Source organism: Zootoca vivipara, chromosome 3 (assembly GCF_965207765.1).
Source record: "Zootoca vivipara chromosome 3, rZooViv2.hap1.1, whole genome shotgun sequence".
NCBI classification, from domain to species: domain Eukaryota; kingdom Metazoa; phylum Chordata; class Lepidosauria; order Squamata; family Lacertidae; genus Zootoca; species Zootoca vivipara.
Window position 1 is genome coordinate 48,505,727 of NC_142586.1, and position 22,171 is coordinate 48,527,897.

Below are 22,171 nucleotides of genomic sequence, written 5' to 3' on the forward strand. Positions count from 1 at the left end.
CTTGCCTGACAGCTCTTGAGATATGATCTTCTGTCTAGCTGAGAAAGAAACTGATGTCCACGCAGACCATGATAAGCTATCACTGTGTCTGTGGCCACCATCTAATGAGAAGAGGAGGAACAAGGAAGGCAGGGAACAAGGAAGGCTTCTCTACGGACCACACACACCCTAAAACACATCCCAAACCAGCTCTGCTTTGTACTCTGTTTGTCTGGCTGGAATGTACTTAAGCTATGATCATGGTTTTTCTTTTCTTGCTTGGAGGGATGATAAAGAGGAATGTGAAAGTCTGAAGAGATTAGCCCACTGTAGAAAGCCTGCTGACTGGCATGTGATCTAGGAAGGTTGATCAGAAGAGAATGTGGCCTTCAAGGTTAAAAGGTTTCCCACCCTGATTCTATTTGTATTAGCACAGGGGTCCCCAAACTTACGTCGCCGTGGGCCGGTGGCACCAGCGCCAATTGTGCTGTGGGCTGGAGCACGTGGGAGCGTGCACCCATACGCATGTGCGCATGCGATTTCCAGCGCACTTCCGGGTCACCGGAACACCAGAAATAGCTTGTGCGCATGCACATGGGCCTCCTCCAACCCAGAAGCGTGCCGGAAATCATGCTTGTGCATGCGCACAAGCTATTTCCGATGCTCCAGCGACCCGGAAGTGGGCAGCCACGCTGTTAAGAGCAGGCGGCAGCAGTGGGCGGCAGGGGGTGCCAGGGCCGCATAAAAGAGCCTCACGGGCCACATCCGGCCCCCGGGCCTTAGTTTGGGGAAGCCTGTATTAGCAGCAGATATTATATTTGCACAATCAATCCTATTTTACAAATTTAGAATAATAAACAATACCTAGAAACAATAGCATAGCACAATTATGTATAAGAATCAATATATGACTTCACATAACTGATTTAAGAAATAATGGTAAAAAACAAGCAAAATATTCTTCCCTAAAGGTTATTTACCTTGATTGGGTCCCATTGGCCAAAATTGCTTGGATGTTTATAGGCAAGAACTAGCATCTTGCGTGCAAGGGATAAGCTTAATGGATAACATTTCTCAAAAATGCTTTCACGATTTTCTATTATGTCCTTCAGCTTTTTATACAATTGATAGCACACAATGTGAGGCTTTCGCTTGGATACAATAGTTATTTCGGGTATCAACAATTTTTCAAGTTCCTCCTGAGAACAAAAGCAAGCAAAACAACAACAAAGCCAAGTGAATCCTTAAGAACATGAAAAGAGGCCTGCTGGATCAGACCAAAGGCCGGTCTAATCCAGCATCCTACCAGATGTCTATGGGAAACCCTCAAGCAGGACATGAGCACAATAACTCTCTCCCTGCTTGTGCTCCCCAGCAACTGATACTGAGAGGGATACTCAAGTCATAGAAGTAACATATAACCATCATGACTAGTAGCCATTGATAGGAAGTGCAAAGACTGCATACATGCGAAGTGAGCTCCTAAACAAAACAGAATGTGTCTCAAGATGCTGACAAAAGGGATCATATTTTCAAAGCAGCCCAACACATTTCAGACCATTATATTTAAAGGCAGCCTTTAGCATCTTGAGACACATTCTCTTTTGTTTGGGGTAGTAGGCATGATAGCCTTATCCTCCATCAACTTTTCTAATACCAGTTTTAAAGTCATCCATGTTGTTGCAACAAATTCTACTGTTTCACTATGCCTTTACTTGCAAATAAAGCAATATATTTAGCAGGCAACACAAAATATTTAGTGGGAGACTTGTACCTATGTGTCAGGTGGCAGGTTGACTTGTGATATCAGACAATCAACAACCTACAAGGCTGCTCAACAGATCTTCAATCAAAATTTACAACTATGGGTATTAAAATTGACATAGGATTGGCTACCATAAAACCATCAAATTGAAGGGTTGGGAAAGGGTCCTAAGGGTCATCTAGTCCAGCCCCCCTGCAGTGCAACCTCTATTTAGCTGGGTATCATAAATCATTTTAAGTAAGTTCATTTTCTCTGTTTTTAAAGCTGCTTGAAAACACCCCCCAAAAATAATAATAATAATCCTAGCCCTTTTTAAAAGAAACAGATTATAGTATTTGAAATCATTCTGCTAGATGATAACTCCTGCAATAGCCAATTTATAGAAGAAGGCCAAAAGGAAGGCAAAAACCACTTGGGTGAAACAGTCCATAGATTTATTTATTTTTAGTGGGAGGTACAGTTAGCAGAAAATTAGTGATCAGTGGGAAGGTATGTTGTGGGTGACATAAGATCAGGCAGTGGGTCAGGTGCAGCCCAGGAAGCTCAGACTGCACACTTCTGAACTAGAGATAGAAAACAATGGCATGTTTCCTGGAAATTATGCATACTGACTGGAGAATGTGTTTACTATATGCATAAATTCAGTTAAAATATGCACATTCCTCACAGCCTATTGAAGATATGTTTATTGACCATCAAAGTCAACTCCTAGGTCCCTTCACACATCCCCTAAAATATTTGAGGGGGCTTCCCCTCAAAATTGATGGGCATTGCCATTCAAATTGTGTGTGTGTGCCATGTCTTGTGATTGATTATGTGTGGTAGGGCTTACTTGAGCCCCCAATATTTTATTCCATTTGGCACATCTGATATGCAGCGGGAAATGTCTACAATTTCCTCTTCATGAACAATTATGTATACATTCTCCAGGAGGCAAGTCTGTTGGGGTGTTTAATTTTGCTCTGTAAAAGTGAATACAATACCGATGATTTAAAAAGAAGATATTTCACATATTGTTTTTTAGATATAGTAAAATAGTGTCATTTAGTCTCTGTTACACTTATGTTGGGATGCGGGTGGCACTGTGGGTTAAACCACAGAGCCTAGGGCTTGCCAGAAGGTCGGCGGTTCGAATCCCTGTGACGGGTGAGCTCCCATTGCTCAGTCCCAGCTCCTGCCAACCTAGCAGTTCGAAAGCACATCAAAGTGCAAGTAGATAAATAGGTTAGGTAAACAGCGTTTCCATGTGCTGCTCTGGTTTGCCAGAAGCAGCTTTGTCATGCTGGCCACATGACCTGGAAGCTGTACGCCAGCTCTCTCGGCCAATAACGCTAGATGAGTGCCGCAACCCCAGAGTTGGTCACGGCTGGACCTAATGGTCAGGGTCCCTTTACCTTTTTACACTTGCGTTAAAACAGAATACAATACATCAGACAATGCTGAAAATACCTGCACTGCTTGCAGATTAGTAACATCAGTTTCATATTTCTCTGAGAGTTCAGTTCTCATGCGCTCAATAGCCTCAGACTCCTGCTCCTCTTCCTCATCTTCTCCCTCATCTTCTTCTTTCGGGAACTCTTCTTCCAAAATAGCTTCAATATCTTCTTCTTCTTCCTCCTCCTCCTCTTCACCAGGAATGTCATTTTCAACCTTAGCTGCAGCCTCCTAAAAGAGAAAAATGGAATATTTAATTATTATATTATTCCTGAAAATATTTATGTAAAATAAAATTTATGGCAATGCTTGTTGATTCTTGTTTTCAGTTCCCTATTTGTATAGTGTTACATAAAAACTGTGGTCTGCTATATCACAGTCAATAAAAATTAATTCCTCTTGATTTCTAAGGGATTAATTTTATACACAAAAAGCATATTATTGTTTTGCCCGTTTATTAAAACTGCTTCCAGCCCAAGTTTTTCCTGCACATTAATTTATATGCCCTAATTTCAAAGTACCTACTCCCTGACTAATATGTAGTAGATACTTGACTATATTTAGACAGCTGTCATATATAAAAAGGGAGTCATGTGTTGGATCCAAAATGCCCTCTGAATGGGAAAGCTCCTATTTGGGGTTTCCGGTTCCACTCGGCCTTAATGGAGGCAGCTCCCACAACAGCAGGAGATTGTTGCCAAAGGAAAAACAAGGATGATTGAAAGTAATTATCCATGCAAATTCCCCCCTGGGACAGGGGGGAATGGGCTTCACTTGCAGTTCATCTGGCTCCGGCATGGATTGCTGGAGGCAGGGAGACGCTGAGTGCAAAAGCACTTCACCTGCCCCAAACCCTCCTATGCTGCCATTAAGAAGCAGAGGTTTGCCTGTTAATTAGAGTTTAATTGGACTAAAGTACAGATACGTGCTAGAAGAGATGAGATCATAAACTGTAGAACGTAAACAACTGCAAGGACTTTAAGGTTTGAATTTGAGACAAAACTTCATTTGGTACAAAAGGGGGGAGCCCACAGTTTCTGTATTTAAAGTTTTCTTCTCTACATTTATGATTTGACAACCCTTCTCTGAATGTTTAGTTCAATTTATATTTGTACAAGCAAGGTTGGAAGAAATTGGAGTATAGATATGGAATATAACATTAAACTGAACTGTATATGTAAAAAAAAGGGAAAAGGGGACTGGAACCTCTATTTTGCAAAAGGTAAATTATATAATTCGGTATTTGAACTATTGGTATTAATAATTGTATTATAAATTAGTGTTATTGTCAGGGCCGGCTCTAGGGGTAGGCTTGGTGGCGCGGGGCATCAGGGCGCCGGCCTGGCAGGGGGCGTCGCGCGGCAGAGCCGTGCGGAAGCCATGCTGCACCCTGTGCCTGCCCACCAGCCGCGGAGCGGGGGCGCCGGAGCGATCTCCACACCACGGCGCAAGGGCACCCAACATGGTTGAGACGGCCCTGGTTATTGTTGTTGTTTAGTCGTTTAGTCGTGTCCGACTCTTTGTGACCCCATGGACCAGAGCATGCCAGGCACTCCCTGTCTTCCACTGCCTCCCACAGTTTGGTCAAACTCATGTTGATAGCTTTCAGAACACTGTCCAACCATCTTGTCCTCTGTCGTCCCCTTCTCCTTGTGCCCTCAATCTTTCCCAACATCAGGGTCTTTTCCAGGGAGTCTTCTCTTCTCATGAGGTGGCCAAAGTATTGGAGCCTCAGCTTCAGGATCTGTCCTTCCAGTGAGCACTCAGGGCTGATTTTATTAAGAATTGATAGGTTTGATCTTCTTGCAGTCCATGGGACTCTCAAGAGTCTCCTCCAGCACCATAATTAGTATTGTTATAATGAGGCTATTCTTGGATTGTAATTTAAAACTAATAAAAATATATATAAAAAGGAAAAGCTCCTATTCGTGAAAGGGGCTGGGATCTAGCAGAAGCTTTGACTAGAGACAAGAGTGGCAACTATTGTCACTTCGCTCTGCAGTCCACTGTGTGTGGACTGTTCTGAAGGTCTTCTGAACCCTCTGGAGCAGGCGTCCCCAAACTAAGGCCTGGGGGGCCGGAGGCGGCCCATTCGCCTTCTCAATCCGGCCCGTGGACGGTCCAGGAATCAGCATGTTTTTACATGCGTAGAATGTGTCCTTATATTTAAAATGCATCTCTGGGTTATTTGTGGAGCATAGGAATTCATTCCTTTTTTTTCAAAATATAGTCTGGCCCCCCACAAGGTCTGAGGGGCAGTGGACCGGCCCCCTGCTGAAGAAGAAGCAAAAATGGCCACAACAGCAGCAGCATAGTTATGGGTGGTTTTATGGCAGTGCCAATGCCTTTTTTATATAGATATTAGATACACACTGTTTCAGCACCTTCTTTTTACTCTATCCTGTAAAAAAAGGGTGCAAATATTGCATTTGAAGCATACCTACCTAAAATTGTATTGATGCTGCATGGTGCTGTCACTGCTTTTGTCATGGGATTTTCCAGTGTGTGTTGTGGGGCAGGAGTAGTGATAATAATGCCATGGTTGGGCTAGAGGGCCCTGCAGACAATCCTAGTTTAAAGTCACACATTTAGCTTCTGTGCTCTATTAAGACCAATTTAAGATGAAATCATATACTGTAGCTGCATTTTCATCCATAATCAGAAATATAAACAGCAATTTCACCCAAGTCCATTTATAACACAGTTATCTTTTTTAATAAGCATCATGGATGCCAAACTGTGAGCCACTTTACAAAATCCAATATAAAGTGACCATAATGTTTTTTGTTATTTTTAATGTGTATCTTACCTCCATTTTCCTTTTTGCTTGCTCTGCCAAAAGCTCTGCCCTTCTTTGCGCAACCAGCTCTGCCTGTTAAAAAGAGTACATATGATACACACACACACATTAACAACTTACATGCTAAAATTCAATTTCAAAAGGGTTTTCATGGACACCTGAGGATACATGGCAAGGTTAACTTTTACTAATATTCCTATACATCTGTGGAAACTAGTCTAGATCCAAATTGCAATGGATGTTCTGCGGTGGATATACTTAAGAAGGGTTCTACTAAGTTTACAATACTGTAGTATGATGAGGCCCAATAGCATTTTTTCATTATTTTTCTTCATTTTTTTAAAAAATACTTCTTTATGTGGTGACCTGCATACCCTTCAACATTCCTCAGATGAAAATAAGAACATTTCTCACTCCCCACTAGGACTGTCCATGGAAAATTTGAACACTTGGAGGGTATGAGATAAATGCAAAATGTATCTGTCTATAGATGCAAAATTTAGTAAGAATCAGAACCCTATTCCAGGTAAGAAATGCTGAAGACTCAGTGAGAGTCAGGAGCTTTGATTTTGTTTAATCTGCACAAATCCAAATGCAACATGTGGCTAATAGTGTATTACCATTAGTTTGACCATACTACAAAATAATCAAACTAATGGTAATACATTATTAGGCACGTGTTGCGTTTGGATTTGTGCAGATTCTTCTGTATTGCAACAGAGGGGTTTTTTCCCTCTGTTGATTTTGCTTAGGCCTGCAATCCTGTGCATGCTTATCAGAGACTAAATTCCATTTAACTCAATGGGACTGGGTTTTTTTTAATAGACATGCACAGGATTGCACTGCACCTTTTGTTCATAGAAGCCTCCTGACAAGATGGATCATTTGAATTACCGCTTACTTCAAATTAGCACTGCATCTGCTTCAAGCCAGGTGGGGAGTCTCAAGCAGGCACTCTCATCTAGGCTCCAGAAGGCAAAACAATTCTGAAGCGGTTAGGATACCTACCGGTATGTGTCACATAAATTAGCTGGCCATCTTTTAGTGCCGCACCAATATTTGCTCTAAAACTCCTACAATATGAGTTTGGATCCTAAACCTGCAAGCAGGGACACTGTACTTTTTAAATCTGCGATACACTGCCTATTAATAGATACTGAATACTTACTCTTAATTTTGCCTTCATGTCTTTTATCTGCTGCTTCTTCTCAAATTTTCTAGCTTGTTTCTCTTGCCATATTTGCACACGCTTGGGAAGAAGTCGGTCAGAAACATCCTCTTCATCAACTTCAAGGTAAACTGCAACATCAGGACAAAGGCAGCGGTCTGCTAAATACTGAGCTTCCTCTGCTGTTCGAGGAAAACCATCCAGTATAAAACCTGTGGATCTAAATACAAAAAAGTAACTGTCAATTTTCCTAGGACTTACCAATTAATGGCAAGTATGTAATTTCCCACTAGTAGGCAAGGGATGGGCATAGTTGAATGGAAAAAAATCCCACCAGGATTCGTAATGTCAATATTCCAGGAGTGCACATTTAGGAGTGTCCCTAGTGCAGCTCTGCAACTGGAGAAGATATTTAGGGCTTGCAGGGTAGATTGGCATGATGGCCACTTACTGTGAATGTTCCTTCTGGTCCAATGTAAGGAAGGAATTCAAATGTGGATTGACTCTACTTATTATACAGAGCAAGCAGTATCACATGACACAGATTTGAATACCAAGGCTCGCTTAGGAGGCTCCATTTCAATTCTGAACTGTTGGGAGAGTCAACCCCCCCCCTCTCTCTGTGTGTGTACATGACACTGGAGGAAAACAATGGACTCTGTATGTAGATACTGAAGGAAAAAGAGAGGAGTTTCCTCTGAGATAGCTTGGACAGACAGACTCTAGTGAACAGAAGCCAATCCATGGCACTTGCAAAGAGACATGTGAAGGCTAGGTAGGACTTGATGCCTTAACTGACTGAAGAACAGAGAGAGCTAGGGAGGAATGAACTGCTTTTGCCAAGGCATAAGAGAGAAAAAACTGAGGAGATTCACTCCACCTCCCACAATTCTGCTCTCCTGCCTTTGTCACAACTTATGATCATTACCCAACCCAGCTAACACTTCCATAACCCACTAAAATTTGTAAAAATATACAAGTACTACAAACAACAACAGAAATCACACTACTGTAATACCAAATCTATGAGAAACTTGGTAAAAAGCTTTTAAATAAAAGCTCACCTAAACAGCATCTACAAATGAGCTACGAGGCTGAACTGCAGTAGATCTCTTATGGTAGTTGATTGCAAAGAATAGATGACACTTATTCTGCAGCGATTTTTAAATAGAGAAGTGACTAATAAGTTTCATAATTCAATGAAACTAACAAGACCAAGCACCGGCCAGTCTCATGTTATTGTAAGTTAGGCTGTTTTTCAGATCTTACAGGTTCAGATAAATGTATGTTTCACCCTGGATGCTGAGGCAGTGTAATCCTATACAATCAAATCAATAACCTTTATTAGGCATGACAAGTTCAGAAGCTTCAGAACAAAATTATGAATAAATCCTATACATATCTACCATGAAATCCCACTGAGTTCAATTCTTTGGATCTGAGTTCAGTGGGGCTTATTCCCAGGCAAGTAACTACAGGATTGAGGCCTAAGAGCTATAGATGGAACAAAAAAGCCAGACCATATTAGACATATAAAAATTACCGAAATGGTTCCTTCATCCACCAATCAAGAACAATGCCGTCAAGCACCTCCATGGGCAAGGCTTCACTTTCTATTATATTTGCCTTGATTGCTTCTTCTTCGTCTGTTAACTGCACCTCTTTCTGTTGAAATGATCCAAAATACATGTATTTGATCTCTTCTTCGCTTGACAACAGTTTAGCAGTATAAGGATTTTACATAACTCATTCTCTATGCTCAACATTTTTGTAACAAAATACCGTATTTTTCCATGTATAAGACTAGGGTTTGTTTGGTGTTTTTTTTAACCAAAAAAGTAGGTTTGAATTTGGGGCTCATCTTATACACAGGTAGTGCTGAGGATGTTTTCTTAATTTGAAGTCCCCCAAAATAGGGGGCATCTTATAAATGGGAGCGTCTAACACACGGAAAAATACGGCACTTCAATATGTTTAAATTATATTGCATAATATTTTACATACTGTAAAACAAAGGTTTGTATGTGAATTTATTTCTGTTTCCTAAGAGATACATTTATGGGTCAGGTATATAGGAAAATCCAGGCTACTCTATTTACAATATTACTTGAAAAACCTTTTTTTTAAAAAAGGAATAGCTGAATCTTTTTCAAGCAACTCTGAATTATTCATTTTCATTTAGCTCTCATGGGAAATTGGATCACTATAGAAAGTGTGGAACAATGGAATCACTGAGTTAATTCATTCAACCTGCAAAAAATTTGTTTTGTGCTGCGTACAAGAGCTGGTTGGCTCATGCATATTCATCATTTAATAACTGCACTATCAAGAGATGACTTGCATGTGAGGATGAACACTCCAATATCAAATACCATAGAAGATTTTCATACCACATCAAACACACAGCTTTGGACACAGAGCTTAAGCAGTTGTTGTTGTTTTCCTGAAAGGTGTCTCTATGTGGATATTAGGATAAGTCTAAGTGGGATTCATGTTCCTCTATTGCTTGAAGCCAGGAGATGCTAGAACTTTAACAGGTTGTCTGCTTTTTCTTCCTGCTGAAGACTCAGTTCCATCCTTGGCCATGTTAGAACCAAGAGAGTAAATGTTCTCTTGGATTTACCCCGTCAGAAACAAAAGCTACTGAACACTGCAAACTAGCACAACAGTTTGAAAGGATAGGCCTCGCCTTTGACCTGACATTATTTATTAAATTTATATCCTGCACCATCCCTCAAAGTAGCTCAGGCAAGCATGCTGTTGTTCGACATGCAGGCAGAGTTTTTGGTGTATGTCTAGGGAGGACATTAGCAAGTGAACCTCCACCTACAGTCTAAAGTTCCATGGTCTTGATTTTGTTTCTTATGAACTGGTTCAAATATTCCTCTCAGAAAGCCATTAATGTATCCTAGGTCTAGGTGTTACCTCTTGAAGTCGCTTAGCTTCTTCTTCACCCTCAAGTTCTTCAACTCCAGCTTGAGGGGATTCAACCATTTCTTGCATGACAGCCTCTTCCTCCTCTTCCTCTTCTTCTTCAGGTCCAACTCTTTTTCCAGTTTTGATCATGATCAATTCCTGCAGGCGCTCCTCAAACTGAATGTGGAAAATACCTAGTTTGTCTGCTAACCAACGGGCACAAACTGTTTTACCTGCTCCATGTGATCCTAAAAGACATATTCTTATAGGGGGAGCCTTAAATAACAAACAGAAAAATATAATTATAATTATTTGGATTTTAAAAGAGCAGGTTTCTGCTGAATAATACATATAAATGTTTACTCAAGCATAAGTCCTATTGAGTTCAATGGGGCTTACTCCCAGATAACTGGGTATCGGATTGTAGCCTAAATGTATTCCCATTCACTTCAGTTACTCAGCATTCTTCATTCTTCATTTCCTTCATTCCTTCATTCTGCTCAATCCCCCTTAGTTAAAATGATAGTCCATAAACATATCCTCATTTAACAAAGTTTTTAGAAATTGTAACATTAGAAGCACAATTGTGGCTTCATGGAATGTGCCTCCTATACTTTAGGTTTCTCATAATTGAGTTAATACAGGGTCTGAGACTGGGACTTTGGTTCATTAATCTCTTATCTATAACAGACATATGGAAGAAACTGAAAATGTTGCATACTTTTAATGGCTCATTATGAGACACATATTCTTCTGGGTTTTCCAAAAATTTATCTCTGTTTTCTGGAGTTGAAAAATAATAGTGTTTTTCTCGATATTTAGCTGCATTGTCAGGAAGTCCTGGGTAAAGGATAAAGTTTTCCTTTAGAATCACTGGACAAAAGTGCTTTGTATCTCCCATGTGTCTCTTCCTCTGAGCAGCTTTTTCTTCATCCTTAAAACAGCAAAATAATTCTGATGAGGTGTTGAGCATAACTTTGATAAACATCCTTTAAAAATTAGTCTTACTTATTGGCGTACTTATAAGCATCCAAAGGTAGGAGGGGATGAGCAAGAGGTTATTTCAGCTAAGTATGGCAATCACGCCTAACTTTCTCCCCATGGGTGATAAATGCTGTCTGAGTAGCTAATTGCAAGGTTGCCCCAACAACTGTTTTGTTTTTGTTTGCTTTCTGCAAAAGTAGATTAGCATAGAAAAACCTGATTCTACTTGGTGGCAGCATTCACCGTAATTCTCACTGGATTGTGAGCAGAAAGGTAGTAGTAACACTTCCAAGTTGTATTAACTTCAGTGAAATGTGAACACATGGTGAAAGCAGTCCTGCATTTCAGTGTTATGCAGATCAGTGCTAAGGAACCTGTATAGTGTGACAGACTGAATTCTGCACTTGGAATGTAAGAAGGCATTGTTTCCCATTCTACACTGTATTTGTTGTATGCAGCACTGTTTCTATTCTGCTGCAGTTAAGTCTTCCTCCAAAAACTCTCTTCATCTTGCTACTGCTGTGGCAAAATTATGTAACTTACCGTATGTAATTAATTTTGTAAATTATGTAGTCATTACGTTATTTTATTCCATACATTTCGTTCCTAAGGAAACGCCATACAAAAGGGATCCCCACTCACCCCACGATCTATTAGGTATCATTTGTGAACTGAAAGCAACAACAGCCAATATCAATCATATCTGCTGGCTTGATTTCCATCTGAGACATGGGAAAAATAAGCTATCACCAGCAATTTCTGGTGCCATTTTCATTGGAATTCTCCAAAAATTCCTATTGGGCACTCAGCACAAAGCTGGAGAACACAAACCTAATTTTGCATCAAAATGTTAATTCCCGAGTTTAGTATTTCAAATCCATCCTAAGTTGGCTGGTGCTACGACAGAAAGCAGCCACCTTTACTAGTTTTACCCTTTGGTTCTTTCCCCTAAATATGGTTCAATAACTAGACATGCCACAGGATGTACTGTTGATTCCTAAAGTGCCCAAGAAGATCAATGGACTTGGTCAGACACCCCTCTTCTCTAGAATGTGTCCATTATGCACATACGATCCACATTTCAATAGTGTCATAGCACGTAGATAATGCTGAAGAAAACTCCCAAATCTCAGTACTCCGTTACATGAAACAGTATGAAACATGTATTGAGGCTGAGAACGAAATGCACCATAGTCTTCAATCTGTGATTTTGGGGTGGGTGTGTGTGTTTAAAATCATAGCTAAATATAATCTTACATTCAGTCTGTTACTTACTTCTTCCTCTTCTTCTTCCTCATCTTCATCCTCTTCCTCCTCTTCCTCTTCCTCTGCCAGTGCCTCTGCTTCAGCTTGCAAATCTTCTTGTTCTTCATCGTCATCTTCAGGACCAAATTCCCAGCCATGGTACTTAAAAGGTTCTGCCAGAGATAAAGGTAAAGGGACCCCTGACCATTAGGTCCAGTTGTGACTGACTCTGGGGTTGCGGCGCTCATCTCGCTCTATTGGCTGAGGGAGCCGGCATAAAGCTTCCAGGTTATATGGCCAGCATGACTAAGCCCCTTCTGGCGAACCAGTGCAGCGCACAGAAATGCCGTTTACCTTCCCGCCGGAGCGGTACCTATTTATCTACTTGCACTTTGACGTGCTTTCAAACTGCTAGGTTGGCAGGAGCAGGGACCAAGCAACGGGAGCTTACTCTGTTGCGGGGATTCGAACTGCCGACCTTCTGATTGGCAAGCCCTAGGCTCTGTGGTTTAACCCACAGCACCACCCGCATCCCATCTGCCAGAGATAATCACACTCTAATTTATTTTCTTTAAAATGCAAGTATAAAAGCACGCAACAGCAGAGATAAATCATGACATATTCTTTCACTAAAAATTGATTGAACATGTAACAACTTTATCCATAGCAGTAATGTATTATCTACTCCTGACCCAGGCTGAGTCATCATCCACTGAAGGTTGAAACCTCAGAGCCAGAAGCTCTCGTCCATCAGTTGTCCACCAGAGACCACTGTAAGATCAGATCCAGAGAACATTACCCAGTTCCACTTGCCAGAGGGCCTGCCAAAAAAGCACCATAAAATTCTAAAGCTCAGAGTCCCTTTTAGGCAGAGATTGGGAACCTGTGGTCCTACATATTGTTGTAGATTCCATGCAGAGCATGTTGCATAAAGAGTAGGAACTTGTATAACCCCTTCGTTTTCACAGCCCCAGCCAGGCTGGCAAGCAGACACTCACAAGATGTTCTGCTACCTTTGAAAGTAGATCATAAGCTCTACAAGCTCTAAAGCAACTTTTTATGATGATACTAGTATCTTGAAGCCTGTTAAAATAATGGGTGCTAGAGCGCAAGGACATTCGTAGAGGTAATGAAAAGATGCAGTGATGGTGGTGGCTTATAGGTTTATCAATGGCACTGGCAGAGGAAAGGGGGGCAGGAGTAGTGGCCTGGAAAGGGTGCCACGGGGCTGCAGAGTGAGAGGGGCACCTCCCTGCTGCACTGCTCTTCCTTTCCCCCCTGCCTCGCCTTCCCTCTCCGCCGGTGGGAGAGCGTGAGCTTGTGCCTGTGCTGCCGCCCCCTGAACCAACTCATCGCCCTTGCAGCCACCGCAGGGAGGCAGAAGCAGGCAAGAGGGAAGGACAGTCGGAGCGGAGGGAGGACCGTGGAAGAGGACGGGGCTCCCTGATGAGGGACAGGGAGAGGGGCGGCAAAAGCCCCAAGTACGCCACTGATCAGTGGGCGACTACATGCAGCCTCCATCGCGAAGCAGCAGCCGTCTTGGACCCCTTATTGTGCCCCTTGAGCTCAGCATCGTCTATAGGACTGAAGGGGGCAGCTCTCCAGGGTCTCAGGCAGGGTCTGTGCTAGCCTGACCCAGAGATGCCAGGGTTTGCCCCTATGCCCTCCTGCATATGCCATGCCCCCAAGCTGAGCCCCTTCCCCTTCCTGCCCGGTTGGGGGGGGGCGCTCTGCAGCCTCCGGCTGGACTCAGGGCCTGATCCTGCCAGGCATGTGCTCTCCTCCTCCCTCCTGCCCCCCCTTGCACCTCTGACTCCTCGCTCCGTCCCTGCACCGGAAGAGGTGCGTAAAGCCTCCTCAGAGTTGTGCGTTCGCAGGGAGGGTGCTGAGCCGCGGCAGGAGGAGGAGGCGGCGGCGGCTTGCCGGGTCGGCGAGTCCTGAGCCTCTGGGATGCAGCAGTGCTCTGTAGCACTTTGAATCCTCCTCCTCCTGCCGTGGCTCGGGGCGCTCCACGCGGCGCTGCTGGGTGCTTTGTCGGTGCTTCAGCAGCAGCAGCAGCCAGTTCCAGGCGCTGAGCCACGGCAGGAGGAGGAGGTGCTCTGTAGCAAAGTGCTACAGAGCACTGTTGCATCCCAGAGGCTCAGGACTCTCCATGCGGCGCTGCCGGGCGCTGACCCAGCAAGTCGCTGCCGCCTCCTCCTGCCACGGCTCAGCACCCAGAACTGGCTGTTGCTGTTGCTGCTGCTGCATGTATTTTGGCGTCGTGAGCGAGCGAGGGCAAGCGAGAGGAGAGGAGGGCAGGGTGGCCTTGCCTGGCTGCCCGCCGGCCCATGGGTGGCGAAGAGAGGCAGGGCAGGCACCGCACCGCCAGAGGCTGGGGAGAAACTTTCCTTCGCCTTCACTCTCCCCTGTTGAGTCAGACGCGCTGCCTCAACCCAAGGAGGGACAGAAGGAGGCGCTGCTCAAAGGCGTCCTTCCTCCCCCCATTCACCTCCGCCGGCCTCCACCCTCGCTTCCCCGATGCGCCCCGCCTCCCTCAGCTGGCACCGAGACGCTACGCCGGGGAGGAGAGGCTCCTTCCCCGCCCTGGCCTGGCTTGGCTGGAAGCGGCATGGGGGGGAGCAGGGGGAAGCAGCCTCCTCCTCGAGCTTTAGCGCAACCGCAGTGAGGCGCTTGTCCGGCGGGCGCGCCGGTTGTCGGCCGCATGTAAACGGTAGGCGGGGGGGGGGGAGAGTGCGCTGTGTGCATCCAGTCTCTGTGTCCAATCCCTGTGTCCATGGGGCACATGCGCAGTAGCGCGGACATAGGGACACAGGGACTGGACACAGAGACACTTGCACTTTATTATATAGGATAACAGAAGCATCCCGTTAAGCCCTTTCATATATTTTTTTAAAAAAACTAGCACTACTGCTCTTCTAGAGTTCTTGATTTATTTAATGTTTCTTCTTTCAAATATCTCCTGGTCTAGAAATAATGTGAAGAAAAAATAATTAGGAGAATTACTTACGTTCCATAGACTGAATAGTTTGGTCAAGAAGCATTTGCAGAGTTTGTCCTTCAATCTCCAATTCTGAAACCTGAACTAAAGGTGACTCTGAAATTGCTGCTTCTGTTCTTTGCCATTCATGCAGAAATTGGATAATTTTACTTTTCAATGGCTCCATTTCTACTACATCTGGGAAAGCATCCTCAGGATATTCAGGTAGCCTGACTCCTGAAAAAAAATCAAACTGCATTTTAGATAACAGTTTGACATTGTATGACTTATATTGCCCCCTCTATATTGATATTCATGCATAATGGCCAACACTTATGTAGCCAAAATGGCACCACCCTCACACAGGAGAGAGGTACCAGCAGGTTCTCTGGAACCTTAAACTGGACACTCCACAGTGTAACATTTTGTTGCAGGTCCCATTTCTCATAAGGTAATTTCAAATAATGCTTTCCCTTCTCATTGGCTTTTTGTAGCACATGCTTTCAACAAATCAATAGTTCTTTTCAGCATAACATGCTGGTTATATTCAACTCAGTAGATACAGTGAAATTGATGGCCTTAAGTCCATTAACTCCAGTGCATCCACTATGATTATGATTTATGTAGCATATCACCCTATAAGTTTAATAATTTATTTTCCCCACTATCTGAGAATCACCATGACCAAGTTATTGCATTGTTTCTTCATGGATATACTGCTAAAAAAAGGACAAAAAGGAAAGAGGCTTAGTTACTTTTTATGTTTGCATACTGTTATTTAATTACATAGTATGTCAATTCAAGTGCAACACTGGATTTATGGTGGAGAAAGCAAGACAAGTGCATAATTGTCATTACAATATGCAACACAGGATCTCTAGATAATTGAATGGCTAAGAAAAGGAAAGAAAGGAAGGAGAGAAGAAGGGAGGGAGGAAGAAAACTTGATCTCTAACCTAGTACAGATGCAATACTCTTCAGTGGTGCTGGTAGCTGAGGTTCTTCTTCAGTTTCAGTGTGTTCTGCTGATTCTTTTGATTCTGTGAGAACAAGCAGAAAGTGATTATGCCTTCTGCATGCTTTATAGAAGAGAAGGTTAACCTGTAGCCTTACAGGTGCTCCTGCACTACAACTTCCCTCATCCATGACCATTCACCATGCTGGCTGGGTAGGAGCTAGAACTCAAACTACTTCCGGAGCACCACAGGATCCCCATTTGCACTTTATAGGAAAGGTTCAAAAAGATTTCAAAATATCAAGGGAGTTACTACAGAGATACAATGCTGCAATATGCAAGAGAAGGACTAATGGTAAAGGTTGACATGTCTAAAGATGTCCAGGGTGGAGGGAGACGAAGAAGGAGAAGGAGCTGAAAAGCATGCTTTGGAAGCTACCTACTACAGTTATCTGCAATTTAGGAATTTAAAATGTGGGTACGATACTGGTGTGTCATCAAAATGTATATTATTGACAGAGGGTTTATTTTTGTTAGTAATTTAATATGCTTGTGTTTCTCACTAACACAGTTGGCAGGCTGAAAAGACACAGCCACTGAATTAAATTTAGAGGGACCATATCAAATCCAGCTCTTATTGTTCATTATTCACACAGTACATGCACACTACGAAGGAAATGCTCTGAATGTAACTCTTGCATGTATGTTTGTTTGGGGATTATGGAGTAGTTTGGGCAGCAATACACACACTTTCCATGAGATCTACTGGCTGATCACTTGGTAGTCTTGCCGCCAACAACAGAAAACTAAGGAACAGTTGTGATTAATTCCCCTTTAAGACAGATTTTGGATTTGAGGCTAGAGGTGGTTAGACAGCTGCTGAGATCTTTTAAGTCCTTGGCTGTCTCAGAATAACCTGGGGAATCTTTGGAAGTATGACTCTTCTTGTTTGTTCTCCTGAGTGAAGTCATGTAAAATTGAACTTTGTAGTTGCAGAAACTAACTCCAGTGCACAGACAAACCCAAAGTTTACAATGAAGAACTTCAACATTTCCACCAATTATGTTGGAAGTGAAATAAATGGCACCACCCAAATAAATAAAAATAAGTAACATTTTATTGTTTTATTTATTTGTGTGGCAAAATGTATGCACAAAAGTCTGATTGTGAATTCCTACCTGTCTTGCTCTCCTGTTGCTCTTTGGAATCCAGAGATGCTTGTGCTTCATCAAGTTGACCCCTAGTTTCTAATGATTCTGTCATTGGATATATAAAAAAATAAAATCACTATTAAAGATACCGTGTTTCTCATATTATAAGACATGTCTTATATTTATTTTTTCCTCAAAAAAACACACTATGGCTTATTTTCAAGGGATGTCTTATTTTTTTCCTCCTCCTCCTGCCACGGCTGGCATTGCTGCTGCACCTATCACTATGTCTTATTTTCGGGGTATGGCTTATATTCCTCGAATGCTTAAAAATCCTGCTATGGCTTATTTTATGGGTATGTCTTAAAATATGAGAAACAGGGTAAACTGGGATTCTTTACATAACTGAGACACACTTACACACAAATTCATGTTAGAACTAAAAACTTTGGGGAAGCACACAGTTTCCATGAGATCTACTGGCTCACACAAAACATAATTTGTGTGGTACTGGCTGTGTACAATGCTAAGGACTCAGCTATGTACAATTCTAAGGCCTGGCTTTTTTGCAGCCTGAATATCTGAACTAGGGTACAGGAAGTCAGGTACACTAGAGAAGATATGGTCAAAGGAAAATGGAAAAGGAAGATAATACAAGACAAATGTATTTGTTAGGCAAAAATCAATGGTATTGTGTGCAAATCTTTGACAATGGCATCTTTACATTATTTCATTATTTAATAAATGATATTTGAGAGAAATTAAGTGCAAGCAAAGGCATGGAATAATGAGCCACAGAGTTTCTTTTAATATAAAAAAGGACAAGACACATAGTACAGAAGACCAACCTCCAGATTTTTCTTTCTCTTTAGTCTCGTCAGAACCAGTAGGTTGTATTGTTGGACCTGATTCAGTCACTGGTGGCATTTTGGTCTGTGATTCAGATGCAGATGGATGATCTATAAAGTCCATGGATTCTGTAGGCACAAGAAAACACATCTTTCCTAATGTTCACAAAGCCACTTTAAATCTTCAAGGATAGAAATCCATAGCATCATTAACAATATAAGGACTCTTCATGTGTTTTAATCTGTTGGAAGCCGCCCAGAGTGGCTGGGGCAACCTAGTCAGATGGGTGGCATATAAATTATTATTATTATTATTATTCACTAGGCAACAATTTTCTTTTTAGACTAGATGTACATTCTAATAGGTAGGCATGTTTGAAATCACACAGGAGGCAGAATTACAAATAAGGTCTGGTTACATACATCCCAGTGATTATGATTAAAAGCAACTCTGAATTACACAATATCAAAGAGATGTCAGTCATGTCCAGAACTTGGGATATTTCCCTAGATAAGTCATCAGGGACAGAGGCTTTTTAGTGCTGGATGCATAGCTATAGAATTCTCCCCCACAACCCAAGATCTACATAAAGCCCACTCTTAAGATATTTCTAAATTGATCCCAATGACTTTTAAAAAAATTATCTGTTCCCAAAATTTATTGTTTTACCCGCTGCTTAGTCCTTAACTTCATATAGCTTGTCATCATGAAGAGTGCATAAGATCTAACAAGCATAAAAACAGCAACAGATGATAACATCTATACAACAGAGTTCACAGCCAAACCAAATGTGTTTTGGCCCCTCCCTAGCTTTGTTTACTTACCTACTCCTGGTTCTCCTAATCTTCAGCCGTTCTCTTGGATCTTGAACTCTGCCTGGTTTCAACTATACATCTGCCTCTAGTCGTTTGATTCATGATTTATTGCTCTGGAGAGTGCTTGTGTCAGTTAGACCATGCATCTGTCCCATTGGAACAGCCTGCCAGGGTCCCAGAGTCTGACACTCAAAAGTCTGACTACTTATGAGGCCTGAAAAGTACTTAGTGGCAACGTTTGTCACTGTGTAATGTATGAAGCCCCTCTTAGTCACAGAACACAACTAAAAAGTTTCAATCAACATTCCTAAGACTCAATGCCTACAACAATATAATTTATTATGCTTGCTTTGGGAGAGAGAATAAAAACTGAGTGTATGCAGGTGAAATCAATCTGCAACAGTATATTGAACAGGAGTAGCATGACAGGAGTAGGCAAAGGTCAGCATGACTGAGATGTTTGATTAGTCAGTGTCTGATTATGGAAATCAAATTGTAGCTTGGGGAAAACATGCTTTTCTCAGGCAAAGAACTGTGGCTCATCTTCAGTACAGGCATTTGTGCATGGCATTCTTTTTTCCTTGATGAGTAACTGTTTGAATGGAAGATAACAAGTACCACCACCCAAAAGCTAACTTTATCTCACACAGAAATATTTCAGCAGCTTCTATAATTTTTTTAAAGGTTCAGTTCAGAACTTTGTTCACGAGTCACTGAGCTGGAGGAAAAAGAGAAGGCAAACGTAGCAAATTCCTCCGCTCCATCCTCTAGCAGGAATCTGCACTGGCTATCAATCCCTTCTGCAAACAGGAGTCTTTTCTTTTACATACCGGTAATCCAATGCCTTTTCAGAAGGCAACTCCATTAATTTCTAAACATATATGTTTAATACTGCATATTGAAATGAAAATTGTTGGTTTTTTAGAAATAGCATACCGAATTAAAGAACCCAGTAGTGATGTATGGAAATGAGAGCTGGATCATAAAGAAAGCTGATCGCCGAAGAATTGATGCTTTTGAATTTTGGTGCTGGAGGAGACTCTTGAGAGTCCCATGGACTGCAAGAAGATCAAACCTATCCATTCTTAAGGAAATCAGCCCTGAGTGCTCACTGGAAGGACAGATCCTGAAGCTGAGGCTCCAATACTTTGGCCACCTCATGAGAAGAGAAGACTCCCTGGAAAAGACCCTGATGTTGGGAAAGATTGAGGGCACAAGGAGAAGGGGACGACAGAGGACGAGATGGTTGGACAGTGTTCTCGAAGCCACCAACATGAGTCTGACCAAACTGCGGGAGGCAGTGGAGACAGGAGTGCCTGGCGTGCTCCGATCCATGGGGTCACAAAGAGTCAGACACAACTAAACAACAACAGATTTTAAAGGGTTTTTTTATATTCAGCAATGCCAATGTCAAAGGGAAGCATTTAAACTTTAGAAATAAATACATACATTAGGTGACTGAAAAATCATTCATATATTCTGCATTTGCACAGAACTATGTCCAAAATGAAGGCTATCTTGGCATGTGCTTTATAACAAGTTGAGATTTGAATTTCTTATCCACAAGCACCACAAAAAAGGGCAAGAGTGAAGATGCTCACTCTTGTGCAGGTATGCTCATTCAGAGGAAGCAGCATCCTCAAGCACTTCTCAAGCACTGCTTTTTGCAGTGCTTATGCATATGGCAGGAGGTATTATATTGGGAGCTAAGGTCCTAAGTCATACAGGGTTTTGTGGATCAAAACTAGCACCAGGGCTTGCCTAGGACATTTTGCTGCTTGAGGCAAAGGACAAGATGCCCCTTGCCCAGCCATTCAACATGCAGAAGCCTGCCAGATTGACAGCTACCTCTTTCCTCAATGCCAGCAATAAGAGAAGCATCCTCCACTACACTCAAGGACAGCAAGATAGTTTAGAGCAAGCCAAGTAGTGAGCATACACAGGGAAGTGAATATATGGGGGCTCCAGAGAATGTGGGGGGCACTGGGGAAGGGGAGACTTCTGTTGCTGCCATTGCACCAGAGCATCTGCTGCCTGAGATTAGCTGTCTTACTATCTAATGACCAGCATTCTGAATTGGGTCCAGTGGTTGAGCTTAAATTCACAGGATCAGCTTCCACACAGAAACAATTCCAAATATTGCTATTGCATTATTTTTTTTACCTCTCTCTTCGGCAAATTCTTCAGCTTGCATTTTCAGCATTTCCTGCAGTTCTTTTCTGCAATTAGCAAATTGTACAGATATTTATGAGAAACTGGTTGAAAACTCTAGCTCATTCTTCATTAAATATATTCCTGGAACAGGGTACAAACCAATAAATGCTAATATTTTATTAATAGTATTTCCTAGTTGCTTTTCTCACAGATTGTACCAAAGCAACTTAAACTGAAAGCAATTACGAACTGCAAAGTTAAAAGCTAAAAACACAGCTACTTAGGTAAGAGGCTGGAGCAGGACTAATACATAACAAACCAAATTAATTGTTATTGGTAGGCTGTCCTGCTTAACAGCCTACTTGCAACTTTTCAAACAACCCAAATGCAGCTTCATGTAGAGGGCAAATGGTGTTTTGTTTTTTAAATATTTTACTTTGCATCTTCTTCCTCTTGTTTCTTCTTTAAAGCTTCATCTGTTAGCCTTTTTATAATTTTAGCATCAACTTCTTCTTTATTTGCTTGGTACATTCTAGTGAGCAATATCTTTCCTGCAATGTAATAGAAAAAAGATGCTATGAAATAAGACTTAGAATTTGCATATAGTTTCAAAAATTAAAGAGAAATTTCATATATCATAGACATATCATTGTACAGTTTAGGACAGGTCTGTTTCTGAATGAACTTCTCTCTCTTTAGTGGATTACTTTTAATGCTCCGTAAGCAATTAACGCCTTTTCAAAAAGTTAAGAAGTTTAGCTGCCAAGAAAATGGAAAAAATAATAAAGATAAGCTTTTTCTAAATCAGACCTTAATTGATGCTTGCAGGTGGTTTTTCCCCAAGCTACTTGGGATTGCTCAGTGATTTAAAAAAAAAGTAATGGGGCACAGACATAGCTGCCAAGTTATCCCCTTTTTTAAGGGAAATTCCCTTATGCTGAATAGGCTTCCTCGTGAGAAAAGGGAAAACTTGGCA

General features: G+C 42.0%; 1 protein-coding gene across 2 annotated transcripts in view; it reads right to left on the reverse strand.

Annotated features, from left to right (window-relative positions):
- The window catches only part of AK9 (adenylate kinase 9), a 62,398-nt gene that overhangs the window by 14,818 nt on the left and 25,409 nt on the right, over nucleotides 1-22,171 (reverse strand). For both annotated transcript variants that reach the window (XM_088666005.1, XM_035109257.3), the window contains exons 18-31: nucleotides 21,632-21,746; nucleotides 21,205-21,260; nucleotides 18,226-18,354; nucleotides 17,405-17,482; nucleotides 16,228-16,311; nucleotides 15,302-15,508; nucleotides 12,322-12,464; nucleotides 10,784-10,996; nucleotides 10,072-10,338; nucleotides 8,690-8,811; nucleotides 7,147-7,366; nucleotides 5,988-6,050; nucleotides 3,194-3,409; nucleotides 960-1,178 (exon numbers count right to left, since the gene is read on the reverse strand). In XM_088666005.1, coding sequence (XP_088522131.1) covers nucleotides 960-1,178; nucleotides 3,194-3,409; nucleotides 5,988-6,050; nucleotides 7,147-7,366; nucleotides 8,690-8,811; nucleotides 10,072-10,338; nucleotides 10,784-10,996; nucleotides 12,322-12,464; nucleotides 15,302-15,508; nucleotides 16,228-16,311; nucleotides 17,405-17,482; nucleotides 18,226-18,354; nucleotides 21,205-21,260; nucleotides 21,632-21,746 — 2,132 coding nt within the window. The remainder of the gene's footprint in view (nucleotides 1-959; nucleotides 1,179-3,193; nucleotides 3,410-5,987; nucleotides 6,051-7,146; nucleotides 7,367-8,689; nucleotides 8,812-10,071; nucleotides 10,339-10,783; nucleotides 10,997-12,321; nucleotides 12,465-15,301; nucleotides 15,509-16,227; nucleotides 16,312-17,404; nucleotides 17,483-18,225; nucleotides 18,355-21,204; nucleotides 21,261-21,631; nucleotides 21,747-22,171) is intronic.